The sequence below is a fragment of the Typopeltis vanoorti genome, chromosome 3 (genome assembly GCF_054136105.1).
Source record: "Typopeltis vanoorti isolate ZY-2024b chromosome 3, IOZ_Tvanoo_1.0, whole genome shotgun sequence".
Taxonomy (NCBI): domain Eukaryota; kingdom Metazoa; phylum Arthropoda; class Arachnida; order Uropygi; family Thelyphonidae; genus Typopeltis; species Typopeltis vanoorti.
Window position 1 is genome coordinate 14899793 of NC_143551.1, and position 25692 is coordinate 14925484.

Sequence of the window (25692 nt, forward strand, 5' to 3'; positions counted from 1 at the left end):
CTGCTGTTTTCCCCAAGGAAGCAGGACAGAGTGAAAGTCAGCCACTGGAACAAACTCCAAATCACTATCAGCAGAATTCAAAAATGGGCCCCATCAACCTAACAGGATAGAAAAGAAGTATTTCTTTAGAAGAACTAAAGTAACACCAGATCAACATGATGTTACTGAAACAAAGCAAAAACAGGTGAGATTCTTTTAAATAACCATCATAAGATGTTATATTCAGGCAATTGTATTAGGGATAGGAGTAGCTATAGTATTCAAGAACAAGCTTCTTGAATGGCAGGCAATACCAAGCAGTGATGTGGGCAAACTCCAAATGGGGAATTCGAGAATGAGACATTTGTGCCTATAGTTGCACAGAAGGTACTCCCAAGAATTTTTTTTTGAGTCATTAGAGAAGGCAAAGAAAAACTGTACATTGTTGGAGATCTTAACAGCAGAGTAATAAATGAATAACAGATATAGAAAATTTGTTTCAAAAATGAAATATCATGAGTTGGCGTTAAGAACAGAATTATAAAACTGGAGGAAAACTCACGTAAAAAACTTTATTAGCGCACAGTTTTTTTTTATGTTCATTTTCCTCTGGTTTTATAATTCTTTAGATATTAGAAATGTTTAGAAAAAAATTGAAGAAGAATCCAATAATAACAGTAAGAACACCTAGAGTTCTGTTCAGCACATGGACTAGTTATTACTAATAGTATGTTCAAGCATAAAAATTGTGCACAAATTTATGGAGAGAAGACACAATAAGAAAAGCTCATTGACTATGTTATTGTCGATAGTGATATATGAACCTGGTTCAGAACACAAAATTATACAAAGGACTTGAAATAGGAAGTGATTACCATATTGAGTATCATACTGAATAGAAAACAGTATAAGAAAGTTTTAAACAGAATCCAAGTCAAGCTGCTTTCAGAAGTCAACTGTAGACTCAAATATACAAATATTATTCAATTAAAAATGGAAGTGTCTATGGCAATTGACCTGAAGGTAATCTCAGAATAAATATTAATATAGTCAAATTTCCAAATTTTGACTATATTAATGCACCAACTTGTTAAGTTAAAGGAATGTTTCAGAGCTGGATAAATAATACATCCAAATTACTATATCTCTCAAGGAGTTTTTGGTATTTAGTATCTGCTCATGAAATGGTAGTCTTGCAAATAGTACCACCTAGTATTTTATCCAGTCAAGTAAATTTATGATTCCAATGCTCATCCGGTATGTGTTTTTTACCATGTTAATATAATTTAAATTTTATAGGAATTCTTTATTTTTTGAGGCTTTAGAAAAAGCAACTGACACAATGAAAAAGTTTTTTATTGGTCCTTGTTAGGGATCTAAATAGCAGAGTAGGAAATGATTGTGAGACATACAAAAATATTTTGGGAAAATTTGGAGAAAAGAGTAAAGCTAATAATAATGGTTGGATGATTGGAGTAGAGCTCTCATGGTACCCATATATAAAAAGGGAAATAAAACTGAATGTGAGAATTACAGAGGTATTTCCCTACTGAGTGTTCCTGGCAAGATCTATGCAAGTATACTTGAGAAACGGTTGAGAAGAATTGTGGAAGAAAAGCTTGGTGAAGAACAAGCTGGATTCAGGCCAAATAGAGGCTGTCAGGATCAGATCTTCACTTTACGACAAATAGTTGAGAAAGAATGGGAATATAACAAAGATTTGTATTTAAGTTTTGTAGATTTGGAAAAGGTATATGACAAGGTGCCAAGAGAGAAGCTATTCAATACGCTGCAGTTATATGGTGTCAATGGGGCATTATATCAAGCAATACTTAGTCTTTATTTGAGTTGTAAGTCAGCAGTTAGAATTGAAGGAAGTACAGGAAGATGGTTTAAGGTTAAATCTGGTGTGAGACAAGGATGTACATTATCCCCTCTGTTATTCATTATCTATATGGAACACATTATGAAGGAAAGTGGTATTAAACATGATATCAAAATTGGAGATGTTAATGTCAGCTCTTTGCTTTATGCGGATGATGTTATACTTCTAAATAAATCCGCTACAAGTCTGCAAGATTCTCTGACTAAATTGAATAGCTGTTGTAATAGATATGGTATGAAGGTCAACATTAAAAAGACAAAGACAATGAAAATAGGTAGAATTGTTGAAAATGTCAACTGTGTTGTGAACGGGGAACCTGTGGAACAAGTAAAATATTTCAACTACTTAGGCACGATTTTTAGTGAAGATGGTAAATTAAATATGGAAATAGACATCAGAATCAACAAAGCTGGTATGGTGGGAAGTCAATTGAATAAATTCATATGGAATAAGAGAGAAATTAGTCGGAACACTCAATTAGCTGTATACAAGACAGTATTCAAACCAGTTTTAACTTGTGGATCTGAGAGATGGGTCAGAAGTAAAACTCTTGACCAAAGACTAGAGACCGCAGATATGAGAATCCTGAGAAAGATTAGAGGCGTGAACAGATGGCATCAATGGCAATATTAGGAAAGAACTTGGCATTGTCAGCATCCAGGAATGCGTTAGCAGAGCTAATCTCAGGTGGTAAGTCACTTAAACAGAATGGGCGAGGAAAGATTAGCAAAACAAGTGTTCTCTGCCAGGTTGGCAGCAAAACGACCCAGAGGAAGACCAAGATATAGGTGGATTGATACAGTACAAAGTGCCTTAGATGATAGAAATATAAGATCTGATAATGTTGGAGTCTTGACAAGTAACAGACTGATTTGGAGGAAAAATGTAGATAGGAAGTTAGTAATGATGTAATTTTTTTCATGCAGTACTATCATATCCTGTACACCCCCATGAGGGTACATGGCAGGAATTTGATGATGATGAGATGATGAGGAATTCTTTATATAAAAGATATGACACTTACCCTAAAATGGTCAATTGTGACAAAATCTGGAAAAAATGGAAGGATATCCTCAATCTTGATGAGATCACAGTTTATTAAAAATTCCATAGCACGTTCGATGTTGTTCTCTTCTTTAATTACATGTTTTGCTGTAAGATAAGAAAATTAAGACAAATGAACAGGCAGAAGAATTTCTAGGAATGCTAAGAAAAAATATGAAAAAAGGAAATTTTTAATTTTGAGATATATAAATATACGTTCAATACTTTTAACCACACAAAAAAATGTATGAAAATCCAAGTAATTTAATAATTGAAATAAAAAGAAAAAAAATCATTTAAGCAATTTGAAAAATTGATTAAGTTTCTGTTTAAAGTAATAAAGGTTTAAACTTAGAATATCAGTATTATTTTCATAATTTCAATTTTCCAAGAGAAAAATTGTTTCTCAATCAAAATGGATCTTTTCTACTTGAATGTTCAGTTACTGTTCCCTCCCTTTCTTCCTACATGCAGGCAAGGACTTGCTAGACATGCTCTCAGCACTGTAATTAATCAACTAGCGAACTAGTGCTTCTGCTCCATTTTAGAGTACAGCAGTAAAGCAGTTTTTGCAGGCCAACTGCTAAATAGTACATATGACTAAGCCTACCGGTAATATTTCAGGAGACCTCTCATATCAGGCTGAGCCTGGAGGGTCCAAGCATAGTATACCAGCTTGGAGAGAGCACTGTCAAGACTATGCTTGGAGTTGTATCCAAAAGTTCTGCAAACTGCTGTATGCCACTATTCTATAAATTTTTCAATATTCCACTTCCATGAATGACAGCATAAAAATTATACTCATCATGGTTTAAAAAAACTCACATAAAAAACAACTAATAATAAATATAATAACATAAAAAAATTTCAACAAAACAACAAAATTTAATTTTAAAAAATTTCCACTGACTTACTAACATCTTGGGGGGGGGGGGCTTAATATCAATATCAACAATGTACATCACCACCACTTACAGACATCCAAACCTAATCTTCAAATGACATCCTCTACAGCTCACCTTAACTTTCCACATTACATCATGCATGATGCCATTTGTAAGAAAGGAGAAATGCACTTTTATCAGGTCTGACATCCCATGCAAATATTCTGAAATAGATGTACCACATAACAGAAACAAGACTAAATTTCTGAAGAAACAAAACAGCTTATGAAACTGTTTTGTTTCTTCAAAAACAATCAAATAACCTACAGAATAAAATTGAATACACCGAATTATGCAAAATTATCAGAAAACATATCACAGAAGAAATAAGAAAATTCAATTGTAAATTCAAGCAACAAACAATTGAAAACAGTAGCAGTCTCAAAAAATACAAACAGCAATTGATGAAAAGCGATAAACAAATGGTTGCAGTCAAACTACAAGATGGAACCATAACCAGAGATAGATACTGTAGTAAAAAGAATTTTACTCAGAATATCGGGATGATGAATTAAAGGAAGACAACTATGAAATAGCTGAAGTACCATAGATTTTACCAGAAGTTACATGGAGCATCCAAAGCTTGCAAAATGGAAAAGATGCAGGTGAGGATGGAGTTATAGCTGAACTTCTAAAAGCAGGTGGAGAATTGATCTAAAAACTCTTAGCAAAACTATTTACTTTATGCCTGAAGAAAAATGATGTACCAACAACATGGAAGAAGGGTACCCTAATTCTAATACATAAAAAAGGTGAGGCAGAAGACTTGACAAACTACCACCCATCAGTCTACTATTAGTGGTTTACAAAATGTTGACAAAAGTCTTAGCTCATTGGCTTTGTATGACTCTAGACCTAGCACAACCAAAAGAACAGGCAGGCTTTTGAAGTGGCTTTTAGTACAATACAATATTCAAGTTGTACAACAGATTACTGAACAGTGTAATGAACATCAGTTACCATTATGTCTTGGTTTTATTGATTATGAGAGAGCCTTTGATTCAGTAAAAACTTGTGCAATACTTAAAGCATTACGAAACCAACAAGTAGAGGAGTCATATGTCAGGACCATCAAATCAGCATACACCAATGCCACAGCAGCAATTCATTTCAATGGAAACATCTCTACTGTGGAAATACAGAAGTATACAACAGGGTGACACAATATCTCCAAAATTATTCAGGGCATGCTTAGAAGAAATATTCAAACTTCTTGATTGGGAAGGGAAAGGTCTGAAGATAAATGGAAGATTATTTAAGCCATTTACGCTTTGCAGATGACATAGTTCATCTTTACTGCAGATAGTCTAAAGATAAACCTAAGTTATGTTCAATAGCTGTCCAACCAGAAATAATAAAAACCAATAATGAGGAAATTAAACAAGTAGATCATTACATATACTTAGGACAACAGATATCAATGGAATAAAATATCATGTACAAAACTAAAAGATGCACGATGCTTGGGTGGAAAGCATTTGGAAAATTACATTCAATATTAAAAGTCAACTACCATTATGCCTGAAGAGAAAAGTTTTTAACTAATGTATTCTTCGTATATTGACATATGGCTGTGAAACATGAACGCTATATGCAAAGGAAATTCAAAAATTAAGAACAACACAAATTAGTATGGAAAGAAGAATGCTTGGTATCACAAGACTGGATCACAAAAGGAATACGTGGATAAGAAATCAAACCAAAGTCTCTGATATCATAGAAAGAGTGAAACATCTGAAGTGGCAATGGGCTGGGCATACTGCTCGAAGACAAGATCAACAATGGACAAAAGAAGTACTGGAGTGGATTCCGCGAGAGGAAAAATAACCACTATGCTGACCTAAATCACAGTGGATTGATAATATCAGATTTGTAGGAGTGACATGGGGAAGGAGAGCCATGGACAGACAGTTTTGGAGTAATCTTGGAAAAGCCTTCATCCAGCAGTGGATCGACAATGGCTGATAATGATGATATATATATATATATATATATATATATATATATATGTATGCATACAAAAATACAAATTTGTATAACCTTGGCACTTGCTATAGTTATGACTTGTACTTTGTGCCTGAAAAGAAAAACTAAAGGCAATGGAAAGGAGGAGGAGTGTGGAGTTATTAACACTTTCCTCCTCCATTTTAAGGTTATCTCTGCTGTTCATCATGAGGAACAGAAACTATAAGTAGGTTCATTTTTACCTTTCTGCAACAACAAAAAATTGTGTTAAAATACCTTTTTTATTTATGTTTGAGCAGAAGAGAAGTAATACATGAAAGTTATAATTGATATGATAAAGACGAATAAGATCCTGATAAATAATATACAATGTTATATTCAAGAAATAGTGATCAGAGTAGTGATAGCATTCACTACTACACAGAAAGTTAAACTTCTTGATTGGCAGACAATTTTAAGTAAAGTTATGCAGACAAATTTCAAAAAGGGGAGGTAAACAAGGCACTTATTTGTGCCTATAGTCCTACAGAAGGTTCTAAAAAAAAAGTCAAGGCATTTTTTGAGTCATTAGATGAGCAACTCACAAAGGAAATAGAAAAACTCATCCTCATTAGACATCTAAACAGCAGTGTAAGAAATTAATCTCAGCATACAGAAATATTTCACAGAAATTTGGTGAAAAGGACAAAGCTAATAATAACAGTGACTGCAAAACTTCTGTTCAAGACACAGACTAGCCATCATCACTAATACCATGTTTCAACAAAAAGATGTACAGAACTCACATGGAGAAAATATACAACAACAACAGCAACAATCAAAAAGAAATCTTACTGAATATATTATCACTGATAACATTTCTTACTAGTTCAAATACAACAGCATTCAAGGAACTGGAAATTGGAAGTGATAATCATTCAGTACGAAATAGGATAAAAATGAATATCACATTGAAAAGAAAAATATGTATCAAAGTTTTAAAAATAATTAAAGTTGAGCAGGTTTTACAGGTGAAACACAGACTCAGCTTTACAAATATAATATTTATAAAGTTGAGTCAAGAAAAAAAAAAGAGTTAAAAAATAGAACAAAATGCGGGCGTCTCAGTTACAAACTCTGAAGAAAACATTGACTAATTTAACTAGGGAGGGATGTGATGAAGTTGTCTGCAAGGATAGAAAAATCAGAACTCTATAGTAGACAAAAGATGTTAGAGAGGCAGTACTAGAAAAGAAGAAGAAAGCATATCAAAAGTTCCTAACAGATGCATTAAGAGAATACAGAGAACATGTAAAAGAGCTAAGCGTGTATAGGCAGCTAAACAGATGTCAGGGAAACAGTTTGGTAAAAGTATAGATGATAAGAATCACAAAGGTGGCAAAATATTCTGGGAGCTATTCAAAAAAAGCTATTCTTTTAAAGTAATTACTTTAAAAGAATGTTAAATGAAACAAGTAGTGACAGAACAGTGATGAAAATATCAAGAGGAGTGCAATCTGAGTACATATCAATACACGAGGTAGAAAAAAGCCACTAAGAAGTCTGAAATATCAATTATGAGAAATTTCATATGAAACATGATGTTTTCTTGTTTCTTTAATGTATACTTCTTCAGTATTAAAATGACCATCTCTCTCTCTCTGTTATAAAATCATGCTTGAGAACTTTAGGCTCAAAGCTATATAACTGGGAGGAGACCTCCCCATAGCCTTTAAAGAAATGTTGAAAACTGAATGAGGCTTCTGACATAATTCCCATCATCATCTTCTCTTGGTGCATACCATTAGTAGGTATCTATACAGATATGAAACAAATGAGGGTGGACTGGTAATTTGGGATTTAGCTGACCAAATTGTATTCTGTATTTGCTTAAAGCAAAAGACATGATGATATAACAAGATGAAATATAATGGATAGGACATCACTTACTATATAAGTGGAACTGGAAAAAGAACTAGAGAAGACCATACTGATGCAATTGGTGTTACCAAAACAAAGAAGACAAAAACGGGTGAGATTTTTCTAAATAACATGTCATATTCAGACAATATTGATCAGGGAAATTGCTACAGTATTCAAAACCAAATATGGCTTCTTGATTGGCAGGCTGTCTCAAGTAGCAGCATGTCAGAAACACATTGAATTGTGGAAATTGAAAGTGTTTTGTGCCTATGGTTCCACAGATGGTTCTACAAAAGCAAAATTATTGGAATTTTTCAAGACATCAGAAAAGTCTGCTGACAAAGATTGTAGATCTTAGCAGCAAAAATAAAGAAATGTTTTGGGAAGATTTGAAAAAAAAATAGCAAAGATAATAGTAATGGCAAATACAAGATTGATTTCTGTTCAGATATCACAACAGCAGATTTCATGATAAAGATATGCACAGTTTTCATAGGGAAATGACATATGAAATAAGAAAAGGCTTGCTGACTGCATTATCATTGATGGTGATATCTGTGTTAGTTTGGGATATTAGGTATACAAGGGATTGAAATCTCCGGAAACAATCACTATTTAATTCAGTGCATAGTAAAAATGAATACCAACAGTTTTAAAAATAAATGTTGAGTAGCTTTCAAGGATGAACAGTAGGCTCAAATATACAAATATTATTAGAGAAGAAATGAAAAAGTTTGAAAAACAATGAAACCTTAGATACCCAGTGAGAAACTTAGAAACAAGCATTGATTGATTCAGTCAGAGAGAGAGAGAGAAGCATATAATGAAGTTGCCTGCAAAAATATAAAAATCAGTACGCCAGGGCAAACCTAAAGAAAAAAAAGGTAACTGGGAAGTCATTAGAAATGAATAAAGCATATCAAAAGTTCTCCCAGCCATTAAGTTAGCATGAGCTCTAAGAGAATACAGAGAAAAATGTAAGAAAGTGATGCAGTATGTAAAAGTAGCTAAACAAAAATCAAGTTATCTTCCATAGTAATAATATGGAAGATAATCAGGAATAAATATCAGGAAAGCAGTAAACTATTCTGGAAAATATTGAAAAAGATTAGAAATGGAGGAAAGAGTATAGTATAAAGCAGGGTTTCCCAAACTGTGTTCTGCAGAAAGTGAATAAGTATTCCATAAAAAAATTATCAAAATTAATATGAGCTTAGAATGGTTTTAAATGCTGCGACAAGTTCAAAACATGTTTGTAAATCAGGCACTCCTCACTTTGCATGTGGATTGTGTTATTAAGGCTAGCACGTGTGCGCCTTGACTCAGTCACACACGGTTGTCGACACCTCCGAGTGCGAGTGAAGTACAGAGGTATGTATTCTAGGAAATATACAATCACAAGCAAGGTTGATGTGATGCAATGTGGCCCTGCATGACTGTAGCGTGCGCTATTGCATTTTTGCGATGCTATACAGCCTGCTTCAGCTATGGTGTGCACTTACCTTTACACTGAATACGAGACCGATGATACTCGACTCTAACCAAGATGTTCCATTAAAATTTCAGGATTTGTGAAGTGTTCCATCTTAAGAAAAGTTTGGGAAACGCTGGTATAAGGAATCAAAGGTGACATGAAAACTGAAGCATTTGATGTATTACTTTGACTGCTGAATAAAATAATAGAAAAGTAGTAGAAAATATTCAAGGGGAATGCAATTAAGAGTACATATATTTCAGGCAGCAAAAGCCATCAAAAACTGAAATGTCGAAAGGTAATCAGAGTTGATGGAAGCTGATTAGAACTGCTCACATATGGAGGTATAAAAATTTAACAGTGGTTATGCAACATAATTCAGAAGGCATGGTCAACAAGTCAAATTCCAGATGACTGAAAAGATCTCATAGTACTCTATTAAAAGGCTCATAATTTGAGAATTAGAGAAATTTTCTACTGAGTATTCCTGAATAAAATTTATGCAAACCTATTTGAGAAGAAGCCAAGATAAACTGTGAATAAGAAACTTAGAAAAAAAACAAGCTGGGTTCGGGTCAAATAAGATTATCAGGGTCAGATTTTCATTTTAATTTTCAACAGAATTGTTGAGTTGGAAATATAACATGGATCTGGAAAAGGCATATGACAAGGTGCCAAGAGTAAAGCTACTTGAAATGCTACAATCATTAACATCACCATTAAATACATAATATGTACCCTGGGGAGGATATTTTATGACATGACAGTACCACATGAAAGGTTACAAACATTCGGCTTTGAAATAATATTGGATCTAGTATCCACTTTGTCTATGCAATTTTACATTGCTAAAATGAAGCCTTTTGGCTCTTTCTTTAGTAATTACTTCTATGCAAAGAACAAGAGTTCATTTAAAAAAAATACATTTCTCTGACATTTTGATTTCCTTAGTACTGAACGAGAGTTTTTGCTCTCTTAAGGTTTCTGCCTGTCTCTGAAGAGAACCAACCAATTTGACACAGCTGTCAGGCCAGTGAAACCTTTATCAAATGCACTAATAAAAGGCGAATATATGGAAGCCTGGGCAGCGCTCATGTCTTTTAAGTAGCACAAGCTAAGGCAACTCGGGGATGCCGAAGATTGTATTCTTGTAAGCTCTCAGATCAACTTACAAAACTTTAATAGTTTCTACAAAAACATTCAGCTTTGAAATAACGCTGGATCTAGTATCCACTTTGCCTATGTAATTTTAGTTTTTAAGCAATATATATGAACCTAAAGCTGTTTATATATATATATGAACCTAAATAAAAATGTCAATTTTTTACTGTTACTGTTAAATGGAGTATTTATATATATTATACAGTCTACTTTCACTATAGAAAATGCATAGGGACCTCAGACAGTGTTATTGTGGATAACTTGCTATAATCAATTTCCTTTAGTATTGTACATATCAGACTTTGGCTGGAGCTTGCCAGTTTTTTAATAGTGAGTGAGTTTGTTATAGTGAGAACTGATATCCTATGGATGTTAATTTGACTGCTGGGAAAAAGAGCATGAGAGATGATTGGATGCATTCTACAGCATCTGAATTTTTAAATTGATTTTACTTCTTTGCAAATCCAATGAATGCAGCATATAATTAAAAAATCATTCACCAAGATTTTTCAAGACTCATAACTATGGTCTGAATACTGAATTTCTTGCACATACAGAGATAAAATACTTACCAATTTTCAACCACAGTTTTTTTCTTAATTCTTCATTATCTTCTGGTTGATTTGCAGTTCTTTTTGCTAATTCTACATCCACCTATACAGAAAACATTTTACAATCCATAAAAGTATTGCAACTGAAAATTAATTAAAATTAAAATTTTAATTAATTTAAATTAAAATAAATCTTAAAATAATTTAAGTTAATTAAATTACATTTTTAATTAAATTAAATTTAAGATTATTTTTTTCTGTATTAGGTATATGCTGTGTTGATATAGCAGTGTGTATAACAGTGGACCTCCCACGATAAGTCCGACTCCATAGAGGTTTTTATAATAATAATATGCATATCAGTTTATTTTTGTTAGAAAAAAAAAAATGCTCAAGTGTTGGAATTGATAATTACCAAAGCATAGTCAAAGTCATAAAAGTCTCGGCCTGGTTGGCCAAGTGGTTAGCGTATCCGCTCTCTAGCCAAAAGGCCGTGGGCTCAAATCCCCCGGTGGGCATGGATGTTTGTGATTGTCTGTAGAAATACTGGTGGTGGACAGTAGATGGCTTCAGTTGCAGTTAGTTGTAGCTGGTGGATTGAGTGGGAGACAGCGAACTGCAGAATAGATGCCCTCCCTCAATGAGTCAGTGGACTCCCTGGAGGTGTCACATAATAATAATAATAAAGGTTCCTCACGTCATGGACAGGAATCGAACCCAGGTCTTTCCGACCAAACAGCTTTGTCTATACTGACTGAGCAGGAGAGGCTCTGTGTGAGCAATTAACATTATAATGAATATTGAGAATTTAATTGTAAACATTAATTTAGTTTTTCCTGAAAAACTTTAGTTTCCGAAAATCCCTGCATGTATCTCGCACCACAATTTTTTTAATTTTAATTTTGAGGAAAAACGTGCGAGTTATATTCAAGTGAATATGGTACATTAAATATTTTTTTATTTCTGCATTTTCTATTTACTAAGTTTAGCTTATGCCTTTTGAATCCATATAACCAAATCTCTAGCTGTTCTTTCAACAGCAACAGCAGATAAAACACTACTGAAATATGTAAAAATTTGAAAACTGTTTTGATTTTTTTTATTTTCAATTGTACTTGGCACGTTGTTATTCAGAGTGATTCTCATTTTTTTTTTTTTTTTGTTTTAGTTGAATTTTCAAACCAACTTTTAGCAATTCTTCTTGTAATGTCTTTGGATATCTGCATGTCTGTAAGCAATTAGACATACATCATCTACATAGTCTAGATCCTTGTTCTTCAACCCGTGATCAACAGAAATTTCGTGGCGGCCCAGCAAAAATTTCTTCATCTCTCAGAAACAACACTCCAGCCACGTATATCAAATTTTCTAACCTCTAAGCAGCAGCAGATGTCACACTAGCTAAAAATTGTAATTTTATAACATTGATTTTATAAATAAAATACTATCTACATTGGTTTATGTTTCTGTCTTAGCCGTCAGCCGGTCCCCGAAATATTTCTCCTAATTTCCCCGGTCTGCAGGTGTAAAAAGGTTGAAGAACACTGGTCTAGATCACCTAGAATTTTACTTGTTTTCCATGATATTCCTCTAGAAAGTCATACTCCAGTTACTGTTAGAAAAAGGTGCACCAAATATCTATCATGTAACACCTGGCACCGCCCTTCATAAAGTTTATTATCTTCTGTGGCATTCCTTTATTTTGAAGTGCACTCCAGATGCAATCATTATCAATGAAATAGATGGCTTTTTCATAGACAACAAACAGTAAACACACAGGAGAATTAAATTAATCAGAATGTTCGATTATTATTCTTAAGGTGTTGATGTGGTCTATACACAATCTACTTGGCCTAAAACCAGCTGGTCTCTTCTCAAGTCCTCATCTAAAATATTAAATATTCTTGAAAGGATAATTTTGCAATTTTGCAAAATGTTTTGCTAATAACACAGCATGAGCATCTGTATCTCAGTCAGTTTTGACAATGCCCATTGGTATGAAAGACCTGGTTCAAATCCTGTATAGGATACAAAGAACCTTCATCAGGATTTTTCAAATGAAGGTTTGCTAGTCTCCAAGAGATCATACTGAAGAAGTTTTCCTTCCAGAAACCAATTTTTCATCCTCCTAATCAGGCAAAAACAGGCAAGAAAATGCACATGCATTACCAATACAGGAATAAGGATTAACCATCCTATTCCATCAGATCTGGTCCATGGTCTACACATAAGCATCAAGTCAGAACATTCATCATGGGAAATCCAAAGTAACCATTATTCACACAATCTATGATAACGCTCCTTACACTTATTCACCATCAGGGAACTTACAACTACCTCTGGCACTCCATTCCATTTATTCATCACTCTTCAAGCAAAGAACCTAGTCTGCACACACTTAAACAACTTTCACTCACTACACACACCTTCAATCTATCCTTATAGAGAGCATTCCATAGCTTGGTCACTTGTCACTGAATTCTCTTCACATTCTAATTCTCAAGGAAACCCAAATGACCAAATCAGATTTGGTCACCTGTATTCAATGGTCAATGTATTCTTCAATATCTAAGTAATCCTTTGAGCTATTTTGTCAGAACTCAAACTTTTCATCCATCATTACTCCAAAATGTAATGGTAGACAAAAAGTTTATACAATGTAACAGGGATACTTAAGGGTCAAAGCTGCATAACTGAGTGGAAACCTCCACATAGCCTTTAAATGAATGCAGAGAACCGACCAGGGCTTCTGACCTAATGTCCAATCTCACCTTCTCGTAGTGCACCCTGTTGGGTATCTACCTGGATACTGAACGAACAAGGATCGGGCTGGCAATTTGGGATTTAGCCGACCAAATTTTATTCTTATTGGCTTAAACCAATATACAAAATGATGGTACAACAAGACAAATATTCATGCCAGCTAGGGCGTCGCCCGGTTAAACATCCCATTGTTTTCGCCAGGAAACCAGGGCGAACAGCGAAAAGTCAGCTACTGGAACAAATCTGAGAGCACACCCCAAATCAACATCACCAGAGTTAAAGATCAGTAGTTTCAACATAAGAAGCCTGAATGGCAAAGAAATGCCGTGCGGAGGAATTAGATAAGTACCAGATCGACATAACAGGGGTGACTGAAACAAAAAAGACCAAAACTGGTGAGATCTTTCTGAGCAATAAATACAAAATGTTATATTCAGACAATGACAGTCAAGGAAAAGAAGGAGTAGCCATAGTATTCAACACAAATTACGAGGCTAATCTTCTTCAATGGCAGGCAGTGTCAAGTAGAGTGATTTGGGCAAATATCAGAATGGGGAACTGGACAATGAGACTTATTTGTGCCTATGGTCCCACAGAAGGCTCTATTAATGTAGAAGTGGAGGAATTTTTTGAGGCTCTAGAGAAAGCCACTGACAGAATGAAAAAGGAAAAGTTGGTCCTTGTTGGGGATCTAAATAGCAGAGTAGGAAGTGATTGCCAGACATACAAAAATGTTTTGGGAAAATTTGGAGAAAAGAGCAAAGCTAATAATCATGGCAAATATCTATTGGATTTCTGCTCAGGACATGGACTGGTTATTACTAACACCATGTTCCAACATAAAAATGTGCACAAATTCACATGGAGAGAAGAGGCAAGGAATAAGAAAAGTCTCATTGACTATGTTATTGTTGATAGTGATGTTTTCTTCCTAGTGCAGGATACCAGAGTGTATAGAGGAATTGAAATTAAAAGTGATCACTTCAGTCTTGAGCAGGATAAAATTGAATTTCATATTGAAAAGAATGATATGTAAGAAAGTTTTTAAGTGAATAAAAGTTGAGTAGCTCTCAGATGTGAACTGTAGACTAAAATACACAAAGATTATTAAGGAAAAATGAAACAGTTTGAGAACAAGAACTAAACATTGAAGAAAACCCTGATTGATTCAGCCAGAGAGACATGTGGTGAGGTTGTCTGCAAGGATAGAAAAATCAGAACTCCATGGTGGACACAGGAAGTTAAAGAGGCAGTGAAGGAAAAGAAGCATATCAAAAGTTGCTGGCAAATAAGTCAGCCTTTGCTCTTAGAGAATAGAGACAAATGTAAGTAAGCTAAATACTGTGTAAACAAATGTCATGGGAGGACTTTGGCAAGAGCATAGAAAATAAATATGAAGAAGGTGGTAAGATATTCTGGAGGTTGTCGAAAAAGCTTAAAAATGGAGAAAAGAGTGCTGTAAAAGGAGTTACAGATGATAAAGGTGACATGAAAATGGGAGAAAAAGATATCCTTGAAGTATGGAGTAATTACTTCGAAAAATTGCTAAATGAAACAAGCAGTGACAGCACAGTGGTAAAAAACAGTCAACAGGCATACAGGAATACATATCCATACTTGAAGTAGAAAAAGCCATCAAAGGCTTGAATGTGGAAAGGCAGCAGGAGTAGATGATATTCGACCAGAAATGCTGAAGTATGGTGGTATAAAAGTCTTACAGTGGCTGTACTGCATAGTTCAGAAGGCCTGGACAGAGGGACGAATTCCTGATGATTGGAGTAGAGATCTAATAGTACCCATATATAAAAAGGGAAATAAAACTGAATGTGAGAATTACAGAGGTATTTCCCTACTGAGTGTTCCAGGCAAGATTTATGCCAGTATACTTGAGAAACGGTTGAGAAGAATTGTGGAAGAAAAGCTTGGTGAAGAACAAGCTGGATTCAGGCCAAATAGAGGCTGTCAGGATCAGATCTTCACTTTACGACAATTAGTTGAGAAAGCATGGGAATATAACAAAGATCTGGATTTAAGTTTTGTCGATCTGGAAAAAGCATACGACAAGGTGCCAAAAGAGAAGCTATTCAATACACTACAGTTATATGGTGTCAGTGGGGCATTATATCAAGCAATACTTAGTCTTTATTTGAGTTGCATGTCAGCAGTTAGAATTGAAGGAAGTACAGGAAGATGGTTTAATGTTAAATCTGGTGTGAGACAAGGATGTACATTATCCACTCTGTTATTCATTATCTATATGGATCACATTATGAAGGAAAGTGGTATTAAACATGATATCAGAATTGGAGATGTTAATGTCAGCTCTTTGCTTTATGCGAACGATGTTATACTTCTAAATAAATTCACTACAAGTTTGCAAGATTCCCTGACTAAATTGAATAACTGTTGTAATAGATATGGTATGAAGGTCAACAATAAAAAGACAAATACAATGAAAATAGGTAGAATCGTTGAAAATGTCAACTGTGTTTTGAATATGAAACCTGTGGAACAAGTAAAACATTTCAGCTACTTAGGCACGATTTTTAGTGACGATGGTAAACTAAATATGGAAATAGACAACAGAATCAGCAAAGCTGGTATCGTGGGAAGTCAATTGAATAAATTCATATGAAATAAGAGAGAAATTAGTCGGAACACTCAATTAGCTGTATACAAGACAGTATTCAAACCAGTTTTAACTTGTGGATCTGAGAGATGGGTCAGAAGTAAAACACTTGACCAAAGACTAGAGACTGCAGATATGAGAGTCCTGAGAAAGATTAGAGGCGTGAACAGATGGCATCAATGGCAATATCATATTAAAAATGAGGATATTAGGAAAGAACTTGACATTGTCAGCATCCAGGAATGCATTAGCAGAGCCAATCTCAGGTAGAATGGTCATTTAAACAGAATGGGCAAGGAAAGATTTGCAAAACAAGTGTTCTCTGTGAGGTTGGCAGGAAAACGACCCAGAGTAAGACTAAGATATAGGTGCTTTGATAGGGTACAAAGTGCCTTAGACGACAGAAATATAAGATCTGATAATATTGGAGTTTTGACAAGTAACAGACTGATCTGGAGGAAAATTGTAGATAGGAAGTTAGTAATGATGTAAATTTTTCATGTAATACTATTATGTCCTGTACACCCCTTGAGGGTACATGGCAGGAATTTGATGATGACCATTATCCTTTGCCCACAATGCCAATTTATTTAAATCATCCTGCAGGATATCTACATTACTATAGATATTATTTCTGGAAATTTTTTCATGTTACTCCTCTAAATCAGTATTAATTTTTATGGCTATTTTGCCTATTTTTCTTTCTCACCTATTGCTGTCCTCAGTTTTTCATCATCAGAACAACTGAATACCCACCCTCCTACACACACACACACACACTTAAATCATCTGCTATAGCATTAATATACAAATTAAAGAATGGTGGTCACAGTATGACTGCCTCATATCCATTCTGATTTGTTCCAACTTATGTAATAATTTTCCATGCAGTATTCTGTCAAATACCTTTGCAAAATCGAGAAGTATCATTATTATTATATAATATATGGGTATCTTCATGGAAGCAGAAGACTCATCAGGAAGGCCACACTAACCTTTAACCACACAATACCTATCATACCTCTCCTTAAACTCATTCACTGTCAGGGTGCTCACAACTGATTCTGGCAATCCATTCTACTTGCTCACAACTCCCCCAAAGCAAAAAATGTAGTTCGCACCCCTTTACTAACTACACTCTTATACAACTTCCAGGGATGACTTCTAGTTCTCAATTCATCATATACTGAAAAATTTCCTTTGTTTCAATCTTATAGAACCCCTTTAATGCCTTATAGTTTCTATTATGTCTCCACTTTTCAGCCTATCAACTGAACTTTGCAACTCGCATATCTTCAACCTATCCTTATAGGGAGCATTCCATAGACCCTTTCACCAGCTTGGTTATTTGTCTTTAACCAGGTGTTAAAGACAAATAACCTGGGTGTCTTAAGACAATTTGTCTTAAGACACCCAGGTGACCAAATCTGTGTGCAATAGTCAACATGTATAGTCAACATGTCATCTTATAAAGAGGGAAAGGAAATGGGTGTAACCATTTCCTCATCCGACTCCCGTCACTTCATTATAAATAAAAATGCAGAACCCACCTTTTACAAAGCCATGCTGCTCCTTATATGGTATCATATTCCTATCCTCCCAATGCTGAATTTTATTTTTAAGCAACTTGTCCAATACTTTACTCACCACTCCAGAGATACTCATTTGTCTGTAATTTGCTAATTCTGTCTTGATGCTACCATTATGTAAAGGAACTACCTTGACATCTTTCCAGACATTTGGAACTTTGCCAGAATGGAGAAGTAGATTAAACAACTTTGTCAGAGGTACCGCCAGTTCTCTCGTGCATTCTTGTAGCACACGGGCTGACACACTGTCCAGTCCTACTGCTGCATTCACATTGATATTTTTCAATATGCTAAGTTACCACCATCAGTTTGTTTACCTCAATTCTCACATCAGTAATTGCAAAGTCTCCACCTCAATGATAAACCCTTGCAAAGCGATCACTCAACAGCTCAACTATTTCTTCTGCTTCTATCAGCACTGACTAAATTTATCCTACCATAATCATTCTTTCTCTTGCTTGCTACATGGTGAAAAAACTCTTCTGGACTTACTTTGGTCTGCTTAGCTAATTCTCTGATAATCTGATTTGGCCTTCCTTACCTTACTAGTTATCTTTTTGCTGTGCACTTTATTGCTCATGAGCACAGTGATCACCCTTTTGTTTATATTCTTTCTGCAATGTTATCTTTTTTGCAACTCCTGCTTTATACAGCTATTCATCAATTTATTCCCTACTTGGTTTATCCTCCTGATCCTGGGTATGCAGCTTGATATTGATTCTCTCAAACAATCCCTGATCACTTTTCATGCACTACTAACATTCATTCCTTGTGGTTTATCCTCCTGACCCTGAGTATGTAGCCTGGTACTGCTTCTCTCAAACAATATCCCTGACCACTTCCCATGCACTACTAACATTCCTTGTAACTGCTTATACAATGACACTGCTCCAAGCAGCCATTTAAGTTTATCATAATTACCAGCTGTGCAGTTCCATGCAAACCCTTTCTTGACTGAGAATTCCACATATGGGGCAACCTACCAGAACAAGACTGCATGGCTGCTTTCCCCAATTGGAAGTAGAGTTACTGCTGTAGTTATTGACAATATTCCTGAGAAGACAATGTCTTCTCATGCGATGGTTCCTCCATTATATGCTGTTTCAGGTAATTATCCCTTAGTAACTGTATAAATTCCATTTCCCTCTTACCATGTACCCTTTCTTCCTTTCAATGTATATCTCCATAGTTGGTCTCCCATGATGATGATGATTGCTCTCCTTACACTCATTGTACTAATCTACTGACACATGGCATCCATATCTTCCTCTGGATCCCTCAGGTCTATAGCAGCAACCAACAATTCATTTTGTCCTAGTGACTTCTGACACCAGATAACTTCAAATAAATCATCTCCCTCAGATCTACAATCCTACTTAACTTCTATTTTTGTTGAAGTTCTTCAGCAATCATTAGTAATACTCCTCTCCTATTCCTTCTACGAGGGTGGTCCGAAAAGTTCTCGGCCTCGACCATAGACGGCAACGCTATCAGCAAGATTTTTTTTTTTTCTAAGTTGGTACATCTGTCGTAAGTATCCATGTAGTAGTATGCCCACATGCAATATGTCAGGAAAGAACTGTTCAACAGCAACTGGATTCTGTTGTATGTCAATATGACTGCGCACTGCCTGTGAAGCAGTTTCTGGCTTCAAAGTTGATGTCTGATCAAACATTCTCCCCCTCCCCCATTTGCCAGAGTTGGTTCCCACAGACTTTTTCCTATTTCCAAAGATGAAGTGTGCCTCAAAAGGAGAGCTTCAGCAACATTCAGGACATTCAATGTGGTGTGACCCAAAGCCTGAAGGAGGTTCCCGTTCAGGAGTTCCACCATGCCTTCGAACACCAGTACAACAGATGTAAACGTTGTGTGGAGTTGGAGGGAGATTATTTTGAATCTGTGTAATTGACAATTTAAAATATTGTTCTTTGTTTTGATATAATAATTATTGTCTCATTACTTAATGGGCACACTGTGTATGCAGTTTAGGACCCCACTGTATTTTAGAATGTGCCATTTTATGCCACGTATATGTTGCTTGTGTATTTTCCTATCAAGTCATCCAGTTATCTATTCTACTTGTTTAATTTGCAAATCATACCGAAGATGCTCTAGATAATAAAGCAAAATTTTTATGTTAAATAAAACATTTCATGTAAGTTCTTCCATAGTTAATATTTATTCATTTCATTAGGGAGGTCCATGAGAGAGTGCATTTTGTGTGTTGTGTTATTACCACTGCAGAAAGATGTAATTTTTTTCATGTTTTAGTTAATAATATTAGGCTAACTCATTCTAGTTTTTGTTTTATACCGGTGTGTGATTGACTGAATTGTTTAGTTTGTATGTTTTTATGGTGATTTTGGAAACAAGCAAAATGAGAGCCTAGGTGCTGTTCAGGTGTCACGTAAATGAACTGTTCCACCAGACTATTGATGTAATGAGACAAGAAGTCACTATAGAGATAAGCCATCGCAACCATGGACCAATTCATTTAGTTTTCTGCAAATCCATATTGCAGTGAGACCTGACATTTCTTCAATTGTGAGCGATGTTTCTGCTGTTATTCGCTTGCCTGAATTTCATAACTTCTCCCAGTCTAACCTATGTAAACTTTGCTGCAAAAAACTTCTGGAAAGGATTATATACTATCTTTGGGAAATCTCAAATGGTTTTGAAGTTTCTATACTGGTTTATAAAAGATTGATATCCATGTCTTGTAGCAAAAAAGATGTATTTTGAGGTCAGCCCTGTATTTTTGGCCTCTGGCAACAGATGTGCCCTTTAAAAAAAATAAAATAAAAGTCTAGCTTTTTATACGACATTAAAAAAACCTTCAGACTTAATATTTTTTTGTAACCAGAGGTACTCAAGAGATATGGATTTAATGTGAAAAATATAGTATTTTAATCAACAAAATCTGAAATACATGCTATATCATGTGATTTTTTTTTTCCCTTAAAAAAAAAGTGCCATTCATCTTCCTTTCATTCACCTCATCCTCTTCTTTACATGTTAAGCTTTAATGGCCTGTTGAGAACTAAGTAACCTGGGAGAAAACAGTATGGAGAAGAAGTATTGTTCCAAAGTACAAGGATTGGAGGTGTTGAATGTTTGGTGAGTTTGCAGATGAATAGTTTGACCAATGACCAGCAGTTGCTCATGTTTGTACATGAACAGAATGAAGTGGTGACCAGTTCAGTAGAGCAGCAGCTATGGAAATACCTATAGAAGAGATAATGCAGAGAAAGAGCATCTATGGGAAAAGTGATCGGAGAAATTATGTGTTAAGCAAAATGCACTCTTCTGGATACATTCAATCATTCTAATAGAGGATTTTGGTGTGCATCCCAGACGTAAGACCAATATTCTACTGTTGAGGTGGATTCAGGATTTATAAAGTGCTAGGAATTGAGCAGACGAGCATTAAGAAAGAAAAAGAATATCAAGCTTTTTGGGGAGCTGAAAAGGCTATGGATATATTTATACTGGAATAGCTAGATGTGAAAGTCAGTCCAAACAGAGAAAACTGATCTTGGTTGGTGAGCAAAATGTTATTAAAAGTAAGGGACAGTAAGTCATGGTCTTCTTCCAGGTAATAAGGCAGGATGTGTTTTGCTAAAAATATTATAATTTACTATATTATCTTCAACATGAGAATGGCTAGAAGACTGGCATTTAAGGTATTGGCCAGTATACCATTAATATTCATATACAAATACTCCGAGTACTAAAACTACATATGTTCTCTAGTTAATTTGCCTAGCGTGTAGAATGTAAAAAGGAAATTCCAGAAAGGAAAATCCTATTATCTAATGAAGTTCATGAAGATTTTCTGCATCTTATCAAAGATGCAAGGAATAAGATAAGATGTAGGATACAAGCAATCATTTAAAAATATAAATTATAATAGTCTTTGTTTTTCATAAAAGTTATGTTGTATACTGCCTTGTTCGCAACTTATTGACTTTTTATAATAGTCTGCCTAAGGAAGTTGTAAACTTACATCACGCATTAATATCATGGGTGAACAAAGGGACAGATAATACAAACTCCTCTCTACAGACCAAACATCTTATTTTTCCTAGCTACTCTAGGCTAACTAAGGTAGTTGAGTGGTTTTATTTATTTTTAGCACCTGCTTGGAACAAATAAATCTCAAGTGTAAATTGTATACCATCTAAGGAAATTTACAAATATCTATGCCACAACAAGATTTGAACTCACGACTTGAAAGTGGAGATGTTATCCATCACAACAAACAAGTTGGCAATGAACAACATGAATCCCTTGTAGTGTGTCCAAGACCTGCTTTTTCAAGAGATGATTTCTTTCCATTGTTACTAAGGCTACAAGCCTTAGTTGCTACTGGCCTGGTTGGCTGAGTGGTTAGAGTATCTGCTCTCCAACCAACAGGCTGTAGGTCCGAATCCCATTGTGCACATGGATGTTTGTGATTGTCTTTTGGCAGGAGATGAATTTCATTGCTTGGTTTTACAAACACAGTTCCACTTACTGGAGGTCTGAAGTGGCTTGAAATAATATCATTAAAAATATATATAAAATTGATAAAAAAAAAAAAATAGACCAAAAAAAAAAGCATTCTTAATCCACCTACAGTACAAATACTATAGGTTTACACATACCTTTTGTTGTGGGTGGGAACAACATAAAAAGCCAATGTCTTATGATTGTAAATTGCATGTGTTCTTCTAGCTGGTTTCACAGTTTTTTTTTTTATTGGGGAGGGGGGGGTTGAAAAAATCCAGAGAGAAAATTGCTACCTTTGTGTGAGACCAGCTAACTCACCTTCAGTTGAAAAGCCTTTCTAAAGGTACTTTGCATCATACATAAAAACCATGGTGTTTCACATCAAAGGACATTGTTGCTATTGAGTTAACACCAAACTAGAACTTAATGGGATAAGGTTATCAGCATTATGTCTGTCAATTATTTAAATAGGCTAGATGCTAACTGTTTTACATGAATAAAAAATGATATAGCCACCATTTGCAAATGGCTAACTTGGCTTGATTTGCAAAACAAACAAAGTTTCTCCTGTCACAGATGGGATTCAAAATCAGGTTTCATTTTTGAAAATTATGGAGACAACTACCGTGTTTGAATGAAAACTTTAGTTTAATATAACTAAAATCTACATTCGATATTTCGCCTTTATGTCAAGGTCATCTTCTGGATCATATACACCTATGCACAGAAAACAAGCCACACTACAACCAAACTGGTTTGTTGAAGTTAATGACCAACCGCTACAACAATTGTTGGCCTGACCTCTGGTGGGAAAAAAAAAATACATCAACACTAGAGTCCTATTATTAGTGTTATCTGTTGGTTGTAGACATACACTGGGTGCAACAACAAGTCTATGTATCTATCTATCTATGTACATATATTAACATCATGATTATACATGTACATTCCAGCCAGTTGGTATGGAATGGTTTCTAATACAGCTGAAGATTGGCTAGAGTCCTGACTTATGCTGGATCTTATATATTAGGTGGGCTGAATGTGTGCCATCCAGATGGCATGAAAATTCCATCACAACAAAGATGGAATTTTCATGCCATCTTTGTTGTTGATATTTGGGTGGTTTATCAGGATTTTGCAGGCTTCCTTAAATTTCCTTTCATACCAGGTTTTTGTGTGGTAAAAAGAGTGGGTGCTTTTCCAGTTGATTTGGTGTAAGGTGTTGAGTGCATGATCTGAGAGGCCTGCTTCACCATAATAGTTATATTTAATGTGTCTAATGTGTTCTTTCTTGAGTATAGGGATTGTCCGTCCTGTTTCACCAATGTACGGTAAGTTACAGGTGGAGCGGATGCAATACACTCCAGGATGTGCCAATGGAAGGAGAGCATCCTTAGAGGAGCTGAATATGGTTTTAAGTTTAGTGGGTGGTTTAAAGGTGGCATTGAGGTTATAATGTTGTAGGATTCTGTTGATTTTTTCTGATAACCCTTTAATGTATGGGATGGCTATGGTTTTACTGGAATCTAGATCCGTTTTTGTTGTTGTTTTATGGAGTATTTTATTAATAGTATTTTTGTTATATCCATTATTTATGAATGTGTCGCTGATGATTTTTAGTTCTTGTTTCAGGGCTTGCTGGTTAGAGCAAATTGTTGTAGTTCTGTTTTTAAGGGTGTTAATGACTCCATATTTTTGTGATGGGTGGTAGTATGAATTAGCATGTATGTATTGGCCAGTGTGTGTCGGTGTTTGGTAGACTGTGAAGGATAGACTGCCTGAAGGAAGATGTGTGACTAGTGTGTCTAGGAATGGGAGCGAGTTTTGATTTTCGATTTCAATGGTAAATTGTATGCATTCGTGTTGTTTGTTCAGGAAGGTGTTTAGCGCTTGTTGCCTGTGCGGTCAGATCGCGAACATGTCATCTAAGCCAGAATGTCGGTCTTAGTGTGGCAGAATCTAGAGCCCTTTGCTCAAAGGTTTCCATGTAGAAGTTAGCGATTGAGGGGATAGTGGTGAGCCCATAGCTGTACCTTCTTTTTGTAGGTAAAATTTGTTTTGCCATGCGAAGTAACCGGACTGTAGTACGTGGGCAAAGAGGGCCGTAACGTCGGGCAGAAACATCGAAACTGATTAATAAGTCATCCTTGTCGAGTGTTCTGTTTTTAATTTTGTTTATAAAGTGTTGTGTGTTCTTTATGTAGGAGGAGGAATAGCCTACCAACTCCTTGAGTGTTGACGCTAATTTCTTGGCTAAGTGGTAATTGGGGCCGTCAATTCCTTCCACAATAGGTCGAACGGGAACATTTTGTTTGTGTATTTTCAGGACCCTATATATTCTGGGGGGGGGGGGCATAGTGAGGTTTGAGTTTAACTGTGTCCAGTGGCCAAGAAGTGACGGACTTGAGTAGTTTCTCTGTTTTATCCTTTATCCTGTTTGTTTGTTGGGTTATAATTTACCAGCTTATATGTGTTGTTATCGGCTACTAGTTGATTCACCTGAAGTATGTATGTTCACCTGTCAAGGACGACAGTGGCATTGCCTTTATCCGATTTCGTTATTATTGTCTTGGTTGGCTTTTAATGACATAATTGCTGTTAGTTATGTTTTTGTGAGATTGTTCTGTATGGTTTTCTTAATGTTTAGGACAATACTAGTTTCTAGTCGTATTTTATCAGCTATATTATTAGGTAGGGACCTGATGCCTCTTTCTATGTGGTAGATAAAATCCAATTTGTTTACCTTTTTAGGTGCTATTGCGTAGTTAAGTTCTTTATTCAGTAGCGTAAGTTTGCTGCTGTTCAGGGTGTGGTTTGATAGGTTGATCACATGGTTCTTGCTTGGCGGTGGTTGGTCACTCCTTGTCTCCCTTGTTTGTTGTTCATTGTTGGTGTTTATCGGGGAGGAGGCGGTCTACCAAACATCGACACACTGGCCAATACATACATGCTAATTCATACTACCACCCATCACAAAAATATGGAGTCATTAACACCCTTAAAAACAGAGCTACAACAATTTGCTCTAACCAGCAAGCCCTGAAACAAGAACTAAAAATCATCAGCGACACATTCATAAATAATGGATATAACAAAAATACTATTAATAAAATACTCCATAAAACAACAACAAAAACGAATCTAGATTCCAGTAAAACCATAGCCATCCCATACATTAAAGAGTTATCAGAAAAAATCAACAGAATCCTACAACATTATAACCTCAATGCCACCTTTAAAACAACCCACTAAACTTAAAACCATATTCAGCTCCTCTAAGAATCCTCTCCTCCCATTGGCACATCCTCAAGTCTA

The 25692-nt window shown here is 35.3% G+C and overlaps 1 protein-coding gene across 2 annotated transcripts in view; it reads right to left on the reverse strand.

Moving 5' to 3' along the window:
* Positions 1-25692, reverse strand: part of dor (vacuolar protein sorting-associated protein 18 dor) — a 201594-nt gene that overhangs the window by 47808 nt on the left and 128094 nt on the right. For both annotated transcript variants that reach the window (XM_090390559.1, XM_090390558.1), the window contains 2 exons: positions 10927-11008; positions 2889-3016 (listed from right to left, as the gene is read on the reverse strand). In XM_090390559.1, coding sequence (XP_090246685.1) covers positions 2889-3016; positions 10927-11008 — 210 coding nt within the window. The remainder of the gene's footprint in view (positions 1-2888; positions 3017-10926; positions 11009-25692) is intronic.